This window comes from Bombina bombina, chromosome 7 (assembly GCF_027579735.1).
Source record: "Bombina bombina isolate aBomBom1 chromosome 7, aBomBom1.pri, whole genome shotgun sequence".
NCBI lineage: Eukaryota > Metazoa > Chordata > Amphibia > Anura > Bombinatoridae > Bombina > Bombina bombina.
This window is the reverse complement of record NC_069505.1, coordinates 211,939,413-211,956,587: the sequence shown is the minus strand read 5'-3', so window position 1 is coordinate 211,956,587 and position 17,175 is coordinate 211,939,413. Positions and strand designations below refer to the sequence as shown.

Here is a 17,175-nt window from a genome sequence, read left to right as displayed (position 1 = left end):
CAGTGAGGTGCAGCCATATCCCTCTAAGCACATTGGGCAAGGAGTCCACGTCTGGTTTCCCCCATCACCCTTAGGGAGACTATCCCCAGGGTCATATTTACATATGCAAAACAGAATGAGAAGCAGTCTGCCAGGAACGAACAGCAGCATCAATAGCTTGTTCTATGGCCCGGTTGCCACCTGGTAGTAGCTTCTTTCTGCCCAATTGTGCTTTTCACAGAGGAAAACTTATATATACACACACTTACATACATACATACATACAATTACGTTTGCTTTCAGCTTGCAATACCAGTGCAATTTATCCTGCGCGCAAACAATTGCAAAATCTCGATTCGCTTGCGCACAAACGTTTGCACTCCACTCGTAATCTGTCCCTTTGTGTTAAACAAGCAAAATTCCACTCAGGAACCCAAAGCTTTGCTGCTTCCAAGCAAGAAACTGCTTGTGATTTACAGCTATGTGCGACTGCTGCGTCTAAAAAGCTCACTGGGTGTTCTCTGCTCGGAAGCTGCTATGCTAGTGGCCCCCAATTGCAACTTTACTTTTAACCCTTTTGCGCAGATTAAACTGTTATGTAAGATCAGTAATAAATCAAGGTAATAACTGCACGCTTTAATGAATTTGATCATGTAATTTTTGCGCTGGAATGTTCTTTTAACAAACACTAGATAGAATTTCAGCGATTTACAAAAAGAATCAGCTACTTTTGTAACTGAGGAACCTTGGTGTTCCTTTTTAGTTGTGATTAGGGATTCTGCAAGGAAATGGCCTCAAAATATACCTCTAAAAAAAGGGCTACCGCTGTAGTTGTACAGGCAGGTGTAACAGTCTTAGCGCTTTGGGAAGGAGTTAAAGATACATATTTGAATGGGAAGGCAACCTGTGAATGGACTATGGGATCACATAAAACAGTCTGATGACTGAATTACTTAAAGGGACATTAAACTCAAAATGTTATTCCCCATAAAATAGCTAATCATGCATTCCCCATATTAAAACCATAAATATACACCTGTTACCTGGGCACAGTATTGCTATATTATAAAGTCATTGTACTCTGATTAAGATACTACTTGGAGTGGAATCCTTTCTCTAAGTTATCATGATACAAAATGACACACAGCTGTTTTTGGATAATTTTTTAATTGTTCTGCACAGTGAATATTTCATACGTAATATGTTTTGCAGTTCTCTTTGGCAGCCAAGAGTTATATTAATATGAAATTTGTCATCTTTCAGACTCCTATGATCAGAATTCACTGCAAGCCGTGCAGTTAGAAGATGGAACCACAGCTTACATTCACCACACTGTACAAGTCCCACAGTCTGACACCATTTTAGCTATCCAGGCAGATGGCACTGTGGCTGGTCTTCACACAGGAGAAGCTACCATAGACCCTGATACCATCAGTGCATTAGAACGATATGCTGCAAAGGTACAGCACAACTTTTATTGAGGTTTATTTTGATACAAATTCTGTGATCACTTACTGCTGAAGTTATCCTGCAGTAAAAAATGTAAAGTATGTTTTTGTTCTGTAGGTGTCTGTAGAAGGAGGTGAAAATGTTGATAGCAATTCAATGATAACCGATCCTGAGCAGGGGAAGAAAATGCAGGTTTGTGGATACTTTATTTACTTAAGTAATTGCTACACATTCATTTTTTGCATTAGAACGTAGAACAAATATTAAACTAAATCAGCATATTAATTAGTTATAGCTCGTTTAAGTAAGAAACATACAGAGCTGAAAACCAATACACTGTCTGTGTGCGTCTGTCTGTGTCTGTAATCGCATTTCTCTAAGCGTCTCTCCAGTGAAATATATCAGAACCATTTGAACATTTTAAAACTCATTTTAAAGCAGCGTAGCCCAACAGAAAAAAACACTAATCAAATATTTATATATATTTTTTTATCTACTATATATGTGTATATAGATTTTGGAAAATAAAACTGTTTCTGGTACTTTAACTTTTGTAAATATAATTCAGCAAATGTTTTTTGATATAGCTTTACAGTACTTTACGCTACGGTTCTATGTTTTGTTACTTTCTGTTTTCATATTCCATTGAGAGATTAAATCAAGTCTTAAAGTCTCGATGTCTTTTTAAAATCTATATTAAAATGTGCCATTTGCTTTCTATTTCTGGACTGCTGCTTACTGAACAACTTTAAATGTTTTCCTGTCTTAGATTGTGTTACAAGGTCATGGGTCTCGTGTGACCGCTAAGCCTCCGCAGACAAATGAAAAGGCATTTCGCTGTGAATACGATGGTTGTGGAAAGTTGTATACAACTGCTCATCATCTTAAGGTAACTGGTCGTTTAGGATCTATGGGAATATTTCTGTCTGCACTGGGATGGAATTGCTTGGCTGCTTTACAGCTAGAGAAGCAATAAAACTTAACAGCGCATCAATTTATATCACAAAGATCCAGGAATACATACAGTGTTTCTGTAATACCCTTAATCATGCAATATTTAGATAGAACCCCTCCCTTTTACAGTAGACTAAGAACAAGGATATACATTAATAGCTATAGGCAGTTTTTAATATATAACTGAATGTCAGCTAAACTTAAAGGGATATGAAACCCAAAAATGTTCTTTTGCTATTCAAACAGGGCATACATTTGCTTTGTTCCCATAGTATTCTTTGTTTGGGAGAAACCTAGGTACGTGTCTGGAACAATGGCAGGAAATAATGCTGCCATCTAGTGCTGTGGCAAATGGATAACATTCTTACAAAACTGCTGCCATATAGTGCGGCAAACACGTGCAATCTCCTGAGATTATCTATCTGCTTTTCAAAAAAAGAGACCAATAGACCTAATACAATTTAATTATAGAAGTAAATTAGAAAGTTGTTTAAAATTATATGCTCTATCAGAAATGTTTGGGTTTTATTTTCTTTTAAAATCAGTGCCCCCTCCCAATTCAGTGTAGAGCATGGAAGTTTGTACTATTTGCTGTGGAACTCTTTGTGCCTAACCCTTGCAAAGGAGTTAAAGGGACAGTATACACCAATTTTCATATAACTGCATGTAATAGACACTACTATAAAGAAGAATATGCACAGATACTGGTATAAAAATCCAGTATAAAACCGTTTAAAAACTTACTTAGAAGGTACCAGTTTAGCTCTGTTGATGAGGTTAGGCGGGGACACCCACTGAAAGAGGCTGGGAAAGCAGGAACAGGCAGACACTCCCACCTTTCACTGCATATGAAAAGAAAGATTATACAAACAGGAGCCGCAGGAATCTGTAGACATCAGTCTACAGCTAAAACTTTGGGGTTTGGTTAGGAACCTGATCAGTATAATATTGTTAAATTAAGTAAACTTATACATTGTTACAAAACACACCCAGATGGGTTATATAAAAGGATGATCTACAAAACATTTATGCAAAGAAAAATCTATTGTAAAATTTCCCTTTAACAAAAAGTCCCACTTGGGAGTCATAACCATCACAGCTTCTAATGTGAATACATCTGGTAATTGTTGGAGTTGTGTAACTGCCAGTAACTATCAGCTTAGCATGTTTTCTGCTTGATACCAGCAGTTGTCTGCGTCTCCTAAGCAGGTCTGTGTGTGTTTAACCCCTTTGCTGAAGTTAAAGGGCCACTAAAGTCAAAATTAAAGTTTAATGATTCAGATAAAGCACGCAATTTAAAACTAACAAAACACTTCCAATATACTTCCATTATCAAAATGTGAGCATTCTTTTTATATGAAGCCAGATTGCTGGATCGTTACTGGATCGTTACAGAGCGTGCCTAGTGGGAGCGAATGAGGGAAGCAGTGGGTGGCAGGGTTCCCTACACTATGGAGAAAAAAATTAGGCAGGGGAAGAGGGATGGATGGAGACCTACATTACATAAACAATGATGTTTGGATGGGGAGGTGGGACTCTAAATGAATTGCGGGGAAGGTGAGGAGGGCCCCTACACTGCAGAAAAAAATTAAATAAAAAAACTAGCTAAAAAAAAATAATGTGTTACTGGCAGCCAGTAACAAATATGGCAGAGAGGAGTGTGAGGGTTAGAGAGCTGTTTTGGGGGTGGGGTTGGGGAGATGGGAGGATCTGCCACTACCTAAGATGGTGGTGACAAGTGGAAGGGAGGAGCTGTTTAGGAGGGATCAGGGGGTGGCAGGTGGGAGGGTAATCTCTACATTAGAGCAACTATTAACTTCTAAGGTTAACTGATTAACCCCTTCACTCCTGGAAATTTCAGATGTGTGATGCAAACTTCTAATTACCAAAAAACAATGGCAAAACCATGCATATCTGCTTTATCTGAACGAGATCCCAGAGAAGCTTTTACAACCATTTGTCTTATGACTGCAATAGTTTGTAAATAATTACTGTGAGAAACCCAAAGTTTGTGAAAAAGTTAACTATTTTTTTTTTCTATTTGATCGTATTTAGCAGTTAAATCGTGGCATCAAATATACCAAAATTAATACCTTGGGCTGTCCACTTTAAATATATATATAGTTTTCATAGGTAAAAAAAAAAAAGGCTCTATTTCTGTTTAAACTTAGTGATAGCAAAAATAGGCAGGTTTTTCTCTAAAGTTCCCGGTAGTGAAGGTGTTAAACGCACAGAATTCCATGGTACATAGTGCAAAAATTACATGCTCTAAAGATTTCAAATTTATCAATATACCTTTAATTCTGAAAGCTGCTGGCAAAAAAGTTTAAAAGACAACTACTATTGTACTATTTTATCACCTATCAAAAGATTTATAAAAGACCCCTGCAAAGGTAAAGTTCCAATGGATTGCAGCAAGCCTTGCATCGCCTAAGTCACTGGTATTCAAACCTTTCCCAAGACTCCCTAACAGGCCGCATTGTGAGGATATCTGAACTGGAGCACAGGTGAAATAATCAGCTGATCAGTAAACATGGTTATTGTACCTGCTCTCATCCAAGGTAATCCTGAAAACCTGGCCTGTTTGGGAGGCTTGAGGATGGGTTTGAAAACCAGCGTCCTAAGTAAAAAAAAAAACAGCTGGCGATTCCGTGGGTGATGTGTCTGCTGCTCCTAATTGACTGAAGCACCGTGTCATGTTCAGAAGCTGAAAGATTTGCAGCTCCTTAGCAGAGGTTTACCTATGTGTTTAACTCTGTTGTGGTGGTTAAACACATATTTATCCAGGGTCACTAATGCAGAAACTTACAAATTACAGTGTGTATGTTTTTTGCATTAAGATGTCCCTTTAAATAACTTATTGTGTGAAACAGTTTCTTTAAAGGTAACTAACAATGTAGGACAAAACATGATGGCATATTACCTTTCATTGGGCTTGTAGTGTTAGTAGTAACTTACAGGGTTCGGTTTAATTCTCTATTAAAGCATCAGTCTCACTTACTAATCGGTATAAGTGGTGTAGCAGTGGTAAAGCACTTATCCAGATACCATTTTAACATGTTAAGCACATGGACCCAGATGCCTCTGTCCATATGAAGGGATACGCAGCCAGTGCTTTCATATGGATTGTATGAGTGCCTATAGAATGATTGTTGCATCATTTCCAGTAATGCAATAATAAGCGCAGTCTTTATACAACATTAGAAAAATACGATTTTCTCCGCTCCCCACCAAAATGTTTCTTTGCATCAATTTTTCTCCAAAATAGATAACTATTGGACAATTTCAGAGTGAAGTAAGCGATCAGGACCGAAAAAGAAAAGAGAAGGTGAATTTGTCCTTAACAAGCGTAAACGGGTTTTTTTTTTGGACCAATTTAAGTGGGACTGGTGCTTTTTTGTAATTGCCACTGGATACACTTGTGTTTCCTTCACGTTTATACACACATAGTAAACAAGCACTCTGACAACGAGGAGACCATTTCTTCTGATCTGGCTTTGTGCGCACAGGTGGTGGGTAGCCTAAAGTCACCCCAGTGTGGTATTAGATCGTGTCTGTACTCCTAAGCCTCATCGCATCTGAAATATTTGTAAAAGCCCATCAATTATAACCACTGTGTGTGGTTGTGTAGACAAATCAGTTATATTCTTTAGTATTACAACCCCAGCAAGCCATTTTAACATACTTTGCAATACAATGTGTTTAAGGATGTTTAAGTCTTTTTAACAACAAAATCTTCACCTTGTGCACATTCTCCAGTTCTACACCATATACTTACTTGTCAATCAATCTGGTGCCCAAGTCATTGGCTAAGTACACTCTCAGAACAGCACCTGGGGCAATTTTATAGTGCCAGCTTTCATTTGCACACTTTTTATTGCAGTATAAATTGGTAGTTATGTTCCTTTTAAGCTCTTGTCCATTCTCATCTCCTGTTTCTTTACTTCCGTTCTCTTCTTTTCTAGCAGCTGACTCTCAGTAGTGTTTTCTTAAACTACAGCACCACATCCTTTCTTCCACAATTGTTTATCTACAGAAATTATAACCTCAGTTTTAACTGAACTGCATCTCCTGCCAACCTTTTTCCAATCTCATTCGATACCCTGAACTATTTGATTTAAACACACTTGCTGCAGAAACAAACTAATGGTAACAATACTATTCAGCCCTTTTTAGGACTTTTAGGACCAGGGGCGGACGGGGCGAGTATATGTATGCCCCTGTCTGCCCTTGCTTGATAAATCGAGCCCTTGGTCACAGTAATACACTTTCTCTTTTCATATAAGTGAAGCTTAACACCACCCCTCATATGTCAGAATCTAAGGTTTTAGCAATTTGAGGTGAATCAGTGATTAAGCAGTGGTCTAACCTAGGCAGGGAAATACTCGCAGGAGAGAGGGAGACGGCAGGCACTACTCCAAACCAGCAAAATATAAGAACAAAAATGCTTTATTCATCCAATGTTAAAACAGGCAGACAGACATGGCAGGTATGGCGGACAGACAGACTACTCATAGACTACAGTCTATGCCTCAACCTAGTCTCTTTATAGGCAGGGAACAGCATCAGAGTAACTGTTTCACTATCCAAAGTTTAGGGAAAATACTCACACTCTGCCTTGTTGGGAGTGCTTGAGGCTTTCTTTGATATGTCATGTTTACAATAGCTACATTGGGGGAAAAAGTATAATGCAGTACCCCTTACCAATGCCTCTAGGACCCCCAGGGGTACATGCACCACTGGTTGAGAAACTAGGTGTTAGAGCGTGTCATTTTAATACTGTTGTCCCTAGAATACTGTGTGTTCAACCCTCACAAACACACAGTAGAAATACTGTTAGGTACTCGCAGAGCACTGCTCCAATCAGCAGCACTAGTCACATGACTCAGATGTGGCTCTAACGCTGTGTTTTCTGCAAGTCTTGAGCAGTATTTCTACTGTGTGTTTAATCCCATTGCAGGGGTTAAACACACAGTAGTCTAGGGTTGATAGTCTTAAAATGTCATGTTCTGACAGATTAGAGCATGTCATTTCTTTCCAATGGCATGAAGAGTCCACAATTCCATTCATTGCTGATGGGAAATTCACTTCCTGGCCACCAGGAGGAGGCAAAGAACACCCCAGCCAGAGCTTAAGTATCCTCCCACTACCCATACTTCCCAGTCATTCTTTGCCTCAAAAACTTGGAGGAGGTGAAGATGGATGCTCTGATGAAAATTAAGTCCTTTAATGGGTAGTTTCCTTTTCAAGACAGGACTGGGGTTAATGCTGTGTCCATGTAATTCTCTTGAGTCCCAGTATTGTTAGCTGCTGGAGGTCGCAGGGTTCTCTGTCCAGCAATTTGTTCTAACACCCCCATCAGGCAACCAGTGTTACACTTACACTGCTTTCCTTTCTACCCAGGTCCCTGTCAGATATCGGATGAAGCTGGCTAAACCTGGAAGTGCTGTGTCTGCCCCACAGCAGAAGACCCTGGAGGGTAAGTCCCTTTTTACTTATTTAGACCTTTCCCTTGAGGGTGGCTAGTGGCTATTATTGGTAAATCTCTAACTTTCTAAATTTCTGATTTAAAAATCGGCATTTAAAGGGACACTAAACCCAATTATTTTCTTTCATGATTCAGATAGAGCAACAATTTTAAGCAACTTTCTAATTTACTCCTAGTATCAATTTTTCTTCGTTCTCTTGGTATCATTATTTGAAAAAGCATGAATTTTAAGCTTACGAGCCTGCCCATCTTTGGTTCAGCACCTGGGTTGCGCTTGCTGATTGGTAGCTAAATGCAGCCACCAATCAGCAAGCACTTTCCAGGGTTCTGAACCAAAAATGGACGGGCTCCTAAGCTTACATTCCTGCCTTTTCAAATAATGATACCAAGAGAACGAAGAAAAATTGATACTAGGAGTAAATTAGAAAGTTGCTTAAAATTGCTGCTCTATCTGAGTCATGAAAGAAAAAAATTGGATTCAGTATCCTCTTTTCTGTTTATCAGGGATTCCCTGGTGTCAGTTGCCATCTAGTGTCTATTATTGGTAAATTTCTGATTTAAAATCAGTATTTAAAGCCTATTTCTCCAACATAGGTGTGTCCGGTCCACGGCGTCATCCTTACTTGTGGGATATTCTCTTCCCCAACAGGAAATGGCAAAGAGCCCAGCAAAGCTGGTCACATGATCCCTCCTAGGCTCCGCCTACCCCAGTCATTCTGTTTGCCGTTGTACAGGCAACATCTCCACGGAGATGGCTTAGAGTTTTTTAGTGTTTAACTGTAGTTTTTATTATTCAATCAAGAGTTTGTTATTTTGAAATAGTGCTGGTATGTACTATTTACTCAGAAACAGAAAAGAGATGAAGATTTCTGTTTGTATGAGGAAAATGATTTTAGCAACCGTCACTAAAATCCATGGCTGTTCCACACAGGACTGTTGAGAGCAATTAACTTCAGTTGGGGGAACAGTGTGCAGTCTCTTGCTGCTTGAGGTATGACACATTCTAACAAGACGATGTAATGCTGGAAGCTGTCATTTTCCCTATGGGATCCGGTAAGCCATGTTTATTCAGCAAGTAAATAAGGGCTTCACAAGGGCTTATTAAGACTGTAGACTTTTTCTGGGCTAAATCGATTCATTATTAACACATATTTAGCCTTGAGGAATCATTTTATCTGGGTATTTTGATATAATAATATCGGCAGGCACTGTATTAGACACCTTATTCTTTAGGGGCTTTCCCAAAGCATAGGCAGAGCCTCATTTTCGCGCCGGTGTTGCGCACTTGTTTTTGAGAGGCATGGCATGCAGTCGCATGTGAGAGGAGCTCTGATACTTAGAAAAGACTTTCTGAAGGCGTCATTTGGTATCGTATTCCCCTTTGGGCTTGGTTGGGTCTCAGCAAAGCAGATACCAGGGACTGTAAAGGGGTTAAAGTTCAAAACGGCTCCGGTTCCGTTATTTTAAGGGTTAAAGCTTCCAAATTTGGTGTGCAATACTTTTAAGGCTTTAAGACACTGTGGTGAAAATTTGGTGAATTTTGAACAATTCCTTCATGTTTTTTCGCAATTGCAGTAATAAAGTGTGTTCAGTTTAAAATTTAAAGTGACAGTAACGGTTTTATTTTAAAACGTTTTTTGTACTTTGTTATCAAGTTTATGCCTGTTTAACATGTCTGAACTACCAGATAGACTGTGTTCTGAATGTGGGGAAGCCAGAATTCCTATTCATTTAAATAAATGTGATTTATGTGATAATGACAATGATGCCCAAGATGATTCCTCAAGTGAGGGGAGTAAGCATGGTACTGCATCATTCCCTCCTTCGTCTACACGAGTCTTGCCCACTCAGGAGGCCCCTAGTACATCTAGCGCGCCAATACTCCTTACTATGCAACAATTAACGGCTGTAATGGATAATTCTGTCAAAAACATTTTAGCCAAAATGAACACTTATCAGCGTAAGCGCGGCTGCTCTGTTTTAGATACTGAAGAGCATGACGACGCTGATAATAATATTTCCGAAGGGCCCCTAACCCAGTCTGATGGGGCCAGGGAGGTTTTGTCTGAGGGAGAAATTACTGATTCAGGGAACATTTCTCAACAGGCTGAACCTGATGTGATTGCATTTAAATTTAAGTTGGAACATCTCCGCATTCTGCTTAAGGAGGTATTATCCACTTTGGATGATTGTGACAAGTTGGTCATCCCAGAGAAACTATGTAAAATGGACAAGTTCCTAGAGGTGCCGGGGCTCCCAGAAGCTTTTCCTATACCCAAGCGGGTGGCGGACATTGTTAACAAGGAATGGGAAAGGCCCGGTATTCCTTTCGTCCCTCCCCCCATATTTAAAAAATTGTTTCCTATGGTCGACCCCAGAAAGGACTTATGGCAGACAGTCCCCAAGGTCGAGGGAGCGGTTTCCACTTTAAACAAACGCACCACTATACCCATAGAGGATAGTTGTGCTTTCAAAGATCCTATGGATAAAAAATTAGAAGGTTTGCTTAAAAAGATGTTTGTTCAGCAAGGTTACCTTCTACAACCAATTTCATGCATTGTCCCTGTTGCTACAGCCGCATGTTTCTGGTTCGATGATCTGATAAAGGCGGTCGATAGTGAGTCTCCTCCTTTTGAGGAGATTATGGACAGAATCAATGCTCTCAAATTGGCTAATTCTTTCACCCTAGACGCCACTTTGCAATTGGCTAGGTTAGCGGCTAAGAATTCTGGGTTTGCTATTGTGGCGCGCAGAGCGCTTTGGTTGAAATCTTGGTCGGCTGATGCGTCTTCCAAGAACAAGCTACTTAACATTCCTTTCAAGGGGAAAACGCTGTTTGGCCCTGACTTGAAAGAGATTATCTCTGATATCACTGGGGGTAAGGGCCACGCCCTTCCTCAGGATCGGCCTTTCAAGGCAAAAAATAAACCTAATTTTCGTCCCTTTCGTAGAAACGGACCAGCCCAAGGTGCTACGTCCTCTAAGCAAGAGGGTAATACTTCTCAAGCCAAGCCAGCTTGGAGACCAATGCAAGGCTGGAACAAGGGAAAGCAGGCCAAGAAACCTGCCACTGCTACCAAGACAGCATGAAATGTTGGCCCCCGATCCGGGACCGGATCTGGTGGGGGGCAGACTCTCTCTCTTCGCTCAGGCTTGGGCAAGAGATGTTCTGGATCCTTGGGCGCTAGAAATAGTCTCCCAAGGTTATCTTCTGGATTTCAAGGGACTTCCCCCAAGGGGGAGGTTCCACAGGTCTCAGTTGTCTTCAGACCACATAAAAAGACAGGCATTCTTACATTGTGTAGAAGACCTGTTAAAAATGGGAGTGATTCATCCTGTTCCATTAAGAGAACAAGGGATGGGGTTCTACTCCAATCTGTTCATAGTTCCCAAAAAAGAGGGAACGTTCAGACCAATCTTAGATCTCAAGATCTTAAACAAGTTTCTCAAGGTTCCATCGTTCAAGATGGAAACCATTCGAACTATTCTTCCTTCCATCCAGGAAGGTCAATTCATGACCACGGTGGATTTAAAGGATGCGTATCTACATATTCCTATCCACAAGGAACATCATCGGTTCCTAAGGTTCGCATTCCTGGACAAACATTACCAGTTCGTGGCGCTTCCTTTCGGATTAGCCACTGCTCCAAGGATTTTCACAAAAGTACTAGGGTCCCTTCTAGCTGTGCTAAGACCAAGGGGCATTGCTGTAGTACCTTACTTGGACGACATTCTGATTCAAGCGTCGTCCCTTCCTCAAGCAAAGGCTCACACGGACATTGTCCTGGCCTTTCTCAGATCTCACGGATGGAAAGTGAACGTGGAAAAGAGTTCTCTATCCCCGTCAACAAGGGTTCCCTTCTTGGGAACAATAATAGACTCCTTAGAAATGAGGATTTTTCTGACAGAGGCCAGAAAAACAAAACTTCTAGACTCTTGTCGGATACTTCATTCCGTTCCTCTTCCTTCCATAGCTCAGTGCATGGAAGTGATCGGGTTGATGGTAGCGGCAATGGACATAGTTCCTTTTGCGCGCATTCATCTAAGACCATTACAACTGTGCATGCTCAGTCAGTGGAATGGGGACTATACAGACTTGTCTCCGAAGATACAAGTAAATCAGAGGACCAGAGACTCACTCCGTTGGTGGCTGTCCCTGGACAACCTGTCACAAGGGATGACATTCCGCAGACCAGAGTGGGTCATTGTCACGACCGACGCCAGTCTGATGGGCTGGGGCGCGGTCTGGGGATCCCTGAAAGCTCAGGGTCTTTGGTCTCGGGAAGAATCTCTTCTACCGATAAATATTCTGGAACTGAGAGCGATATTCAATGCTCTCAAGGCTTGGCCTCAGCTAGCGAGGGCCAAGTTCATACGGTTTCAATCAGACAACATGACAACTGTTGCGTACATCAACCATCAGGGGGGAACAAGGAGTTCCCTAGCGATGGAAGAAGTGACCAAAATCATTCTATGGGCGGAGTCTCACTCCTGCCACCTGTCTGCTATCCACATCCCAGGAGTGGAAAATTGGGAAGCGGATTTTCTGAGTCGTCAGACATTGCATCCGGGGGAGTGGGAACTCCATCCGGAAATTTTTGCCCAAGTCACTCAGCTGTGGGGCATTCCAGACATGGATCTGATGGCCTCCCGTCAGAACTTCAAAGTTCCTTGCTACGGGTCCAGATCCAGGGATCCCAAGGCGGCTCTAGTGGATGCACTAGTAGCACCTTGGACCTTCAAACTAGCTTATGTGTTCCCGCCGTTTCCTCTCATCCCCAGGCTGGTAGCCAGGATCAATCAGGAGAGGGCGTCGGTGATCTTGATTGCTCCTGCGTGGCCACGCAGGACTTGGTATGCAGATCTGGTGAATATGTCATCGGCTCCACCTTGGAAGCTACCTTTGAGATGAGACCTTCTTGTTCAGGGTCCGTTCGAACATCCGAATCTGGTTTCACTCCAGCTGACTGCTTGGAGATTGAACGCTTGATTTTATCGAAGCGAGGGTTCTCAGATTCTGTTATCGATACTCTTGTTCAGGCCAGAAAGCCTGTAACTAGAAAGATTTACCACAAAATTTGGAAAAAATATATCTGTTGGTGTGAATCTAAAGGATTCCCTTGGGACAAGGTTAAGATTCCTAGGATTCTATCCTTCCTTCAAGAAGGATTGGAAAAGGGATTATCTGCAAGTTCCCTGAAGGGACAGATTTCTGCCTTGTCGGTGTTACTTCACAAAAAACTGGCTGCTGTGCCAGATGTTCAAGCCTTTGTTCAGGCTCTGGTTAGAATTAAGCCTGTTTACAAACCTTTGACTCCTCCTTGGAGTCTCAATTTAGTTCTTTCAGTTCTTCAGGGGGTTCCGTTTGAACCCTTGCATTCCGTTGATATTAAGTTATTATCTTGGAAAGTTTTGTTTTTAGTTGCAATTTCTTCTGCCAGAAGAGTTTCAGAATTATCTGCTCTGCAGTGTTCTCCTCCTTATCTGGTGTTCCATGCAGATAAGGTGGTTTTACGTACTAAACCTGGTTTTCTTCCAAAAGTTGTTTCTAACAAAAACATTAACCAGGAGATTATCGTACCTTCTCTGTGTCCGAAACCAGTTTCAAAGAAGGAACGTTTGTTGCACAATTTGGATGTTGTTCGCGCTCTAAAATTCTATTTGGATGCTACAAAGGATTTTAGACAAACATCTTCCTTGTTTGTTGTTTATTCCGGTAAAAGGAGAGGTCAAAAAGCAACTTCTACCTCTCTCTCTTTTTGGATTAAAAGCATCATCAGATTGGCTTACGAGACTGCCGGACGGCAGCCTCCCGAAAGAATCACAGCTCATTCCACTAGGGCTGTGGCTTCCACTTGGGCCTTCAAGAACGAGGCTTCTGTTGATCAGATATGTAGGGCAGCGACTTGGTCTTCACTGCACACTTTTACCAAATTTTACAAGTTTGATACTTTTGCTTCTTCTGAGGCTATTTTTGGGAGAAAGGTTTTGCAAGCCGTGGTGCCTTCCATTTAGGTGACCTGATTTGCTCCCTCCCTTCATCCGTGTCCTAAAGCTTTGGTATTGGTTCCCACAAGTAAGGATGACGCCGTGGACTGGACACACCTATGTTGGAGAAAACAGAATTTATGTTTACCTGATAAATTACTTTCTCCAACGGTGTGTCCGGTCCACGGCCCGCCCTGGTTTTTTTTTTTTAATCAGGTCTGATAATTTATTTTCTTTAACTACAGTCACCACGGTACCATATGGTTTCTCCTATGCAAATATTCCTCCTTAACGTCGGTCGAATGACTGGGGTAGGCGGAGCCTAGGAGGGATCATGTGACCAGCTTTGCTGGGCTCTTTGCCATTTCCTGTTGGGGAAGAGAATATCCCACAAGTAAGGATGACGCCGTGGACCGGACACACCGTTGGAGAAAGTAATTTATCAGGTAAACATAAATTCTGTTTTTCTTTTAATCAGGGATTCCCTGGTGTCAGTTGCCATCTAGTGGCTATATTGGTAATCTCTTATTTTAATTATCTCTTATTCAAGGGACAATTTTCTGAGATTTTGCATGATTATCTTTCTCTAAGGTTTTCGTCTGTTATTTCCTCTGAAGGATTCCCCCCCCCCCTAGATATACTGATGTATAGGATGTTCTTGCATATATTTCTATGGAGTGCAAATATTTCTATCTATTCCATAGGAGGAGATTCATAGTGCTGACTGTGACCACATGCTTTCTATTATGTAAAAATCCTAGTTTGTTTTAGGATGCTAATATGATCAACTTCATATTTTATATTTTGTTATATCTAAATTGACATACTAATCTTAGCGATGTTTAGGTATGTGGACAATATTATATATTCTCTTTAAGGAGGAGAATTCCATATCTGACTGTTTCATCTCTTTTTCGATTTAATAACAACACCTGTTTTCTGTGTGATCTTAAGTCACTAATATGATTAAAATCATACCTATATTTTTTTAGGTATAGGTGTTCAGTATTCTAGCTCTCTCATAGGGAGTAGAATTTCTGCTTATGATATTGCAGCAGTATCAGTTCAAGATGCAAGCTGGCTTTTCAAGTCTTGTCCTCCATAGGACATATTTATCCTAGTCTCTATTCTATCCCTGTGATGGGAGAGGCTTTCTCACATGGACAAGGATCTCCCTCTGGCCGATTAGGTCTTAGGGTTTTATCCATTTTTACCATTTTCGATTTCTCAAGGTTCCGTCCTTCAAGATGGAGACTATCCATTCTTCCTTTGGTCCAGGAGGGTCAGTTTATGACCACTGTAGGCCTGCAGGACATATACCTCCATGTTCCTATTCTCAAAGAACATTTTCAGTTTCTGCGGTTTGCCTTTCTAGACAAACTCCTTCAATTTGTAGCCCTTCCCTTTGGCCTGGCTACAGCTCCTAGACTCTTTACAAAGGTTCTGGGGCTTCTTTTAATGGTAGCCAGAGATCAGGGAATCACCGTGGCCCCATACCTGTATGGTATCTTGATTCATACTCCACTTTTTCATTTGGTAAGAATCTCACACAATCTCTCTGTTCCTTCTTCTCTCACGGGTGGAAGCTAAATCTGGACAAGAGTTCCCTGGTTCCAGGGTTTGTTTTCTTGGGGACACTCACAGATTCGGTTTCCATGAAGATCTTCCTATCACACGTGGATAGTTCAATCTTCTGTCTGCCTGTCTTTCCATTCAGTCCTCTGCACGCCCCTCAGTAGCGCAGGGCATGGAAGTAATTGGTCCTATGGGAACCTCCAGGGACATTATTCTTTTTGCTCGCTTCCATCTAAGACCTCTCCAACTATGTATGCTCAGACAATGGAACGGCGATCATTCGGACCTGTCTCAGCGGTTCGTCCTAGACAACCACACGAGAGAATCTCTCTCCTGGGCGCCCCATCAGGACCATTGGGTTCAAGACATTTGTCTTTTGAGACCATCTTGGGAGATTGTGTCTACAGATGCCAGCCTCTCAGATTGGGGAGCAGTTTGGAGTTTAGGGATCTTGGTTTCCAGTGGATTCCGTCCTCCCAATAAATATTCTGAAGTTGAGAGACAATGCTCTAGTATCGTGGCCTCAACTGGGTTCGGTCCGGTTTATCTGTTTTCAATTGGACACCATATCTGTAGTTTATATCGACCATCAGGGAGGAACAAGGAGTACCCTAGCTATGAAGGAAGCCTTGCACATTCTTCGGTGGGCAAAGTCCCTCAATTTCCACTTTAGGCCTTTCATCTCGGGAGTGGTCACTGGGAAGCTGACTATCTGACAGATGTACCGCCCAGGGGAGTGGGCTCTTCATCCGGAGGTGTTCTCTGAGAGAACCCTCAGGTGGGGTGTTCCGGGGATAGATCGCATTGCTTCTCATCTCAGTACCTAACTGTCCAGATACGGGTCCAGACCGAGGGACCCTCAGGCAATGCTAGTGGACGCTTTAGCGGTTCCGTTGGAATTTGGTCTAATTTATCTGTTTCCTCCATTTGCCCTTCCCAGGGTCATAACCTGCATCAAACAGGAGCAGGCCTCGGTGATTCTAATTGCTCCAGCTTGGCCTCTCAGTACTTGATTTGCGGATCTGGTGAAGATGTCGTCCGCCCCTCCGTGGAGGCTCCCAGAGGTCGGACCTTTTGCTTCTAAACCCGTTCCGCCATCAAAATCTGGACTCTCTGAGGCTGACTGCATGGAGATTGAACCCTTTGTTCTATCTAGCTGAGGTTTTTCAGATAGGGACTTTGGCTCTCTAATTCAGACTCGTAAGCGGATTTTTTTGCTGGATTTATCACAAGGTCTGGCCCACCTCTCTATCCTGGTGCGAGTCTCGAGGTTTCCTTTGGCACAAGGTGAGAGTTCCTCGTATTTTATGGTTTCTCCAAGAGGTTTTGGAGAAAGGTGTGTTGGCCAGTTATCTGAAGGGACAGTTCGCTGCCCTTTCGGTTTGGTTTCTCCAGAAGTTAGCCACTTTGCCGGATGTTCAGTCCTTTTGTTCAGGTCCTGTTCAGATTCAGGCCTGTGTTTAAACCTGTTGCTCCTCTTGGAGCCTTAATCTAGTTCTTAGTGTTCTGTAGAACCCATCCATTCTGTTGACATCACGTTCTAAATTTGGATTTCTTCCAAGGTGATCTCGGACCATATAATCGATGCTACCAAGGATTTTAGACAATCTTCCACCTTGTGTGTGGTGGTCTCTGGTGGGCGCAAGGGTCAAATGGCCTCTGCACCTACTTTTTTCTTTTTAATTGAGGAGTGTCAGTCGTTTGGGAGGAAGCTAGCCATCAGCCTCCTGAGAGGATCTGTG

General features: G+C 41.9%; 1 protein-coding gene across 1 annotated transcript in view; it reads left to right on the top strand.

The window, feature by feature from the left end:
* ZNF143 (zinc finger protein 143) overlaps window positions 1-17,175 on the top strand; it is a gene marked incomplete in the record, with an annotated part of 337,171 nt that overhangs the window by 94,290 nt on the left and 225,706 nt on the right. The window contains 3 exon segments of the mRNA XM_053720596.1: window positions 1,243-1,439; window positions 1,546-1,620; window positions 2,198-2,317. Of these exon segments, the coding sequence (XP_053576571.1) occupies window positions 1,243-1,439; window positions 1,546-1,620; window positions 2,198-2,317 (392 nt within the window).